Source organism: Alexandromys fortis, unplaced genomic scaffold (assembly GCF_014885135.2).
Source record: "Alexandromys fortis isolate MF-2015 unplaced genomic scaffold, M_Fortis_MF-2015_v1.1 scaffold_367, whole genome shotgun sequence".
Classification (NCBI taxonomy): Eukaryota; Metazoa; Chordata; class Mammalia; order Rodentia; family Cricetidae; genus Alexandromys; species Alexandromys fortis.
Genome location: NW_026068258.1, coordinates 89,399 through 96,177, shown reverse-complemented (window position 1 = coordinate 96,177; position 6,779 = coordinate 89,399). Strand labels below are relative to the sequence as shown.

General features: G+C 41.3%; 1 protein-coding gene across 1 annotated transcript; it reads left to right on the top strand.

Moving 5' to 3' along the window:
- The first annotated feature begins 21 nt into the window (after positions 1-21).
- On the top strand, positions 22-942 carry LOC126494347 (olfactory receptor 2AK2-like). The gene has a single exon (XM_050131632.1). The coding sequence runs from the start codon at positions 22-24 to the stop codon at positions 940-942; it is 921 nt and encodes a 306-aa protein (XP_049987589.1).
- The last annotated feature ends 5,837 nt before the right edge of the window (positions 943-6,779 follow it).

Here is a 6,779-nt window from a genome sequence, read left to right as displayed (position 1 = left end):
TCTGATGGTTCAGTCTGAGCCATGGAATCAGGAAATCACAGCTGGGGGACAGACTTCATCTTGGTGGGTCTTTTCCAGTATGGCCAGATGGACGCTCTCCTCTTCACAGCCATCGCCATCCTCTTTGCAGTAGCTCTGCTAGGCAACATCACACTGGTCCTCCTCATCAGGCTGGACCGGAGACTCCACACCCCCATGTACTTCCTCCTCAGCCAGCTCTCCATCATCGACATGATGTACATCTCCACCACCGTGCCCAAGATGGCAGCTAACTTCCTGTCAGACACCAAGAACATTTCCTTTCTGGGTTGTGAGATTCAAGCTTTTATGTTTATGATCCTGGCTGCCTCTGAAGCCCTGTTGCTGGGCTTCATGTCCTATGACAGGTACATAGCCATCTGCCGGCCCCTGCACTACCCTGTGCTCATGAGCAGGAAGATCTGCTGCTCCATGGTCTCCTGTGCCTGGAGCAGCAGCTCCTTCAATGCTTTAGTGCACATGTTGTATACATTCCATCTTCCATTCTGTGGATCTCGGATTGTTAACCACTTCTTCTGTGAGCTTCCATCTCTCCTGCCATTGGTGTGTGAAGACACATCCCAATATGAGCACACAATCCTCATGTGTAGCCTTGTCTTTCTGTTGCTCCCCTTCCTGGCCATTCTAGCTTCCTATGCTCGTGTGTTGGTTGTTGTGTTCCAGATGCGCTCAGGAAAAGGGCAGAGTAGAGCCATGTCGACCTGCTCCTCCCATCTGACTGTGGCCAGCCTGTTCTATGCCACAGGTCTGTCTACCTACACCCAGCCACACTCCCTGCATACTTCTGCAAGGGACAAGGTTCTGGCTGTGCTTTACTCAATTGTCACTCCTGTTCTTAACCCTTTTATTTATAGTCTGCGTAATAAGGAAGTCATGGGGGCCCTGAGGAGACAGTTGGGATGATGGATATTGGAATAGAAACATGGCTTTGTGTCACCTTGTGGACTGAACTAAAAGTTGGTCTTAACATTAACTGGGAAGCCGGCAGGACTGATGTTCCAGTGGACGCTCATCAAGTTGTCTAACTAAACCAACAAGAGCAGGAAACTTTGTCCTCTCAGTGTCACATCGAGTTGATGGCTTGAATCTGAATGTTGGCTCTGAGGGAGATCAAGGGCTTCATCCATGTTCCCAGGATCTCTGGCTGCCTGTCATCCTGGGTTTCTCTTCACAGAGCTTTATCACCTTCTGCCCTGATGCAAGGTACTGTGTCTTCTCAGACTGTGTGAGTCAGTATAGTCGCCTTCTATGCACGTGCCCACCTCTTGCTCTGGAAGCTCTTCCTGCAGTTTATGAGGACAGCTGTATGTGTTTAGAGACTTTACATAAACCTGGAATATTTACTTGTGTTTCTTGTCAGACACAACTATTACATAAGTGTCCACATCTGTTTTGGTACTGTGACCCATTTTAAAAACAATTCTGAAAGAAATAGAAAGAATATAGGCTATTGTTTTCTTTGATGCTCTTGTGTTATTCTCAGGTGAATAAGGTTTCCTGGTTCTCCTAAGCCCTTTAATGATGTCTCACTGACTCCCCTTTATGAATACCTTTCTCCAAAATTCACTAATAGCTTGGTAATAAACATCAACAACGAATTTGTCAGCACAGACTCTGTCTCTTTCCATAAACCCCTTTATGCTGATTTTCCAGCATCATGGTAGCTTAGAAGAAGTACATTAGGACAAATAGACCTAGATTGGCTCTGCCATAGAAGTTTTTGTGTTTTGTCCATAGTTAATATACAATAAATATTGAGTTCATCAATAGTATTTCAAGGAAATTTCTTGACTATTCATTTTAATAATAAGATTTTTTAAAGAGTACTTCTTTGCAGTCCTGACTATTGTGGAGCTCCTTATGTAAATGAGAATTGCTTCAAACTCACAGAAACTCTTCTATTTCCACCTCACAAGTGCAAGGATTAAAGATGTGAGCCAATGTACACAGGTTTTGTTTTATGGTTTTTTTTTTTTGTTGTTGTTGTTGTTGGTGGTGGTGGTGGTTTTATAATCACTGACTTTTGTTTTTGTTTTAATTTGAAGTTACATATGCTTATGAGTCACCAAGTGGATGTGGGGAATTGAACCCAGGTCCTCTGGATGAGCAATCAGTGCTCTTAACTGCTGATCAGTCTATCCAGTGCTCCCTCTTTCTTAAAATATTCAAATCATGGTCATGTAGTTTAATAATCAATAAATGGAAACATCTATTCACCTAAGTACAAGTATAAGTAACATTATAATTCTTAGTTTCAAAACATATACGTTGTGAGGCTACAGAGGTGATATGGCCATTAGTAGCACTGGCTGCTCTTCTAGAGGATATGAGTTCAGGTCCCAGCACCCATGGGAGGTAGCTCACATCTGTCTCTAATGTCAATTTCAGGGTGTTCAAAGCCTCTAGTCTCCAAGGCACCAGCAATGATGTGCACAAGTCCACATACATAGCCACACTTATACATAACTATATATATGATAGAAAATAATTTTAGAAGTTCATTATTGCTTCTTTGTTACTGAAGCCAATAACTAGAGTGTAAGTTTTAATGACCCCTAGAAACACCTGTTATTGGCTCTAATAAAAGTTAATTTCCTCCATGAACATCTCACTCTTGTTATTTTATTTTCTTGTAGTCTAATGTTATCCATAGACTCACTCATAACTGAAAAGCTGAAGTTGCTAAGTATCCTCAGGACTCTCGCTCATGCATCCCATCGTTGCCATTTGAGGGTGATCTGTCCCTACAGATTCCTGCATTGGAATACTCAGTTCCCAGATGGTAATGGTGTTTGGGAAGATTTGGATCCTTACAATATGGAAATTCATGAAATGGATCATGAAGGCTGGGCTCTGAGGTTGTGTGCCCTGTCCCTATTTCCTGTTCTGTGTTCTGCTTCCTGAGTACAGATGCAATGTGACCAACCAACCTCATGACCATAGCACCATGCCTTCCCTTTCTGCGGCCATGTCATTCCTAACCTGATGGTCTATATACCTCTGGAACTGTGAGCCAAAATAATCCCTCCTCCCCTTAAATACTTGCCATTTCTCTCCTACTTGCAAGTTCCCAAATAACTGCTCAGAGGCTTAATATTTCTTATAAATGCTTGACCGGTTATTTTGGCTTATAACTTGGTACCTCTTACCTTAAATCAACACATTTATATTAATCTGTGTATGGCTATGTAGCCCACAGCTTACTTGTGGTTCTCTGTCGTGTTGGCTCTTTGGAGTCTGCCAACTCTCAGACTCTGCCTTTCTCCTATATCTCTGCTTGGATTTCCCACCTATCTCTATCTCCCTTGTCATAGGCCAAAGCAGCTTTATTTACCAACCAATGAAAGCAACATATATTCACAGTGTACAGAAAGGCCATTCCACTGCATGTCCCCATTTCTGTCTAATCAAAAAAGAAAGTTTTTCATTTTAACACAATAAAATAACATATAATGAAACAGTTATCAAGCAAGAACCAGTTGCAACATCCAGTCTATCTGTGTTTTGCAAAAGCAAAAAGTACTCTATCATCTATCCTATCTCTGTGAGTCCAAAGCTTCTTATCAATCATTTATCATAATTAAGGAAAACTATAATTAAAATTATATTGTCTTCAAAATTATTAAAGTCACCAGAAGTATTTAATATTACCTGAGTAAACAGGAAGTGCACTGCAAGGAACTTCCTAAACTCTAGTGTAAATAAACGTGCTTGTTCTGCCATGTAATACAGCACTTCAGTCCCAAGAAACACAGAGAGGCTCATATTAATTAAAAACTGTTTAATGTATTAGCTTGGCCTTATTATTAACTAGCTCTTACAACTTAATTTAACCCACAATTCTTATCTATGTTTAGTCATGTGGTTTGGTACCTTTTATCAGATAGGCATTCTCATCTTGTTTCCTCTGTATCTGGCTCGTGACTGTGTCTCTCTGTCTTTCCTTTGCCCAGAATTCTCTCAGTCTTGTTGTCCTGTCTTTACTTCCTGCCTGGCTAATGGCTAATCAGCATTTTATTAAACCAAAGAGTGACAAATCTTTCGAGTGTGCAAAAGCATCATCCCACAGAACCCAAAAAAAAAATGACAGAAATATTTGTCTGCCTGGACAGTCACCCAAAGTTCTTCTGTAACATTGGATATCCATCTGCAGCTTATATGCCTAGAGTTTCTGGCAGACTTTTCAGCGAAGCAGGAAATTTGAGGGTCTGTCCTGCCTATTTTGGCAGAGTTTGTCAGATGCTTTCCTATGTGTCCTGCAGAATGTCTGACAATATCTTCTATGAAGCAAGAACCTGAAGGAACATTCTGCATTGTTTTAGCAAAGTTTAGTGGTCATCTTTATTTATCAACCAATGAGAGTAACCCATATTCACAGTGTACTGAAAGGTGACCCAACAGTACCCTGTGGCTCCTTTGGAGGGTATTATCATAGCAACAGAAAAGAAATGGACATAAATGTGAGTCTGAATTTGGGGTCTTACTATATTTATATTATACCAAATGAACTTTGATGGAGAATTTCAGAAAATTTACATTCAGGTAATTTCAACAAGTTACACAGGCTGTCCACCATTCCTTAGGAAACAGCCTTTTTTCCCCAGATGATTATATTTGATAGAGTGATGATGTTTATTGTCACAATACCTTGTTGTTTTGGATAGGTGTATTTTTTTGTGAGTATGTGTCTTACATTTGAATGGGAGCATGATGAGAGAAATGGTGTTATACTATGCACACACACAGGATAGAGGAAGGAGCTATATCTCCTCTATAGTTTTGTTGCTGAATATTTTCTTCTATAACATAACCAAATTTGTGTATAATCCCGAAGCTTTCCCCATGGTGGGTTCTGGTAATTCTCTAGACCAGGCTCTATGTTGTTTTCTGTTTCTTTTCTTTCTTTTTTTGTAGTTCATTTATTCTATGTGTCTTTAAAATCATGTATCTTGATTCCCCTCATTTCGCCATCTCTTAACCTCTGTCCTCTGCCTCTGCATTTCTCTCAAATAATACAAAATTTAAGTGAAAAAGGAAACAGAATAAAAGAGTAAATAAATGGGTAAAAACACAATAAAGAGAGAAAAACTTTTAAACATTCATCACTGAAGCTGTAGAGTGAAACCATGAGTCACACTGTGAACCACTTTGTCCAAAAAGCTTTAATTGTGAGTGTTCACTGCAGAGTCAATGGTCTGGTTTCAGATCTCTGGTTTTTGCTACCCTCTCAACACTGGGCACCCATTTGGGTTCTTCTGAATATCTTGTGTCTCCCAGTGTTTTGGATTTTCTGTAACTCTGGGTCTGAAAATGAGGACCCTTCAAGTGCTCCAACAGATCATAGATGGGGTGGAAGACGGGGAGGGCCATGTCATATCCATGGGTCTGGAGTGGGCAGCTGTGCTCTCATCAACAGGGTGGTCTCAGCTGTGCAGCCCAGACAGCGTGCAGGGCAAGCTTTCCCACATGTTGCTGCTGGTAAAAGGTTCAACTCCCTCTCCATCTCTTATGCTCCCTTTCTTTCTTGTCTCTTCAGATACACCTCTGTCCACAGGACCTGAGCTGTTCTGACTCTCTCTCCCATGAAACACCATACCACACCTCTGCTCACACCAACAGTGTCCCACTGGCTGGTTCTGCAAGGTACCAGGTGGGCCCGTGCCCCAAACCCCCAGCTTGGAGTGGACAGCCCAAGAGCTGCACGGAGGTCTACTTGTCACATACAGGTTTCCCTGGTAGGTGTCAGGCCATGCTACCTCATCACTAAGAGTTTAGCACACTGCCAAATGGCCAGTTGCTTTAGGCTCCTGGCTGTTGCATTTGACTGCATTGGGCAAGGTGAAGGGTTTCTCTGGACTCTGGTCGGGAGTCCGGGTTAGAATGTACCAGGCCCGTGGCTGGCCAGTTCCTACACTACCTGGGTGCATGGTGCACGTGGAACAGTGTTTCTCTTGTTTTCTGTTTCTTACGATGACATTCCAACTATGTATTTATATTTCCACATTCTAGAATTATTCTCAGCATAGAATTCCTACAAAACCTCTTGGTCAGCACTCGCAGAAAACTGGAAGATTCTTGCCATTTACACCTTTATAAAGTATTATTTAGAAAATGGAGAATAGCCCAAACTAATTAATAGCATGTGTTATAGCAAAGAAAAAGAGATGGAAATCATGTGTACTGGCTAGGAGCATAGGAAGCAGTTGCCTAGGAGACAAGTTGCTGAACTCACATCAGCTTCCTCTGGATGCCAATTCCAATCGACACAGTGCCTGTACCTCCCTCTCTTTCTCCTTTCCCCCCCGATCAAAGGACACAAGGATTTCACCTCAGTGTGCAAGGAAATTCATTCTACTCAATCTCACAGCAATTCCTGAATAAACGCTGTCACTACAGAAAGCAATTAAGGGGGCACTTGGCTACAATTTAAATTCTCTCCATGGGGTGAAATGAATTATTAGCACATTGGAATGTACCTAGGGCTTGCAGAAGGATGAGTCTACTTCAGGTAACAAGATGGTTTTCAAGGACAGATGTTACAATATCTGAAACACACCCAAGTCTGGGTTGTTCAACTCCTTGAAATATAATATTGTTACTTTGTGTTGTTTTCAAAAGATCTACATATTTCAGTTTGTTATTTATGAGCAACTGAGTCTCTCACACAAACATCAAAATCAGAATGGGATTTTTCAATTTCAATTGTGATTATTTCTAATTTAAACAAATATTAGAGAATT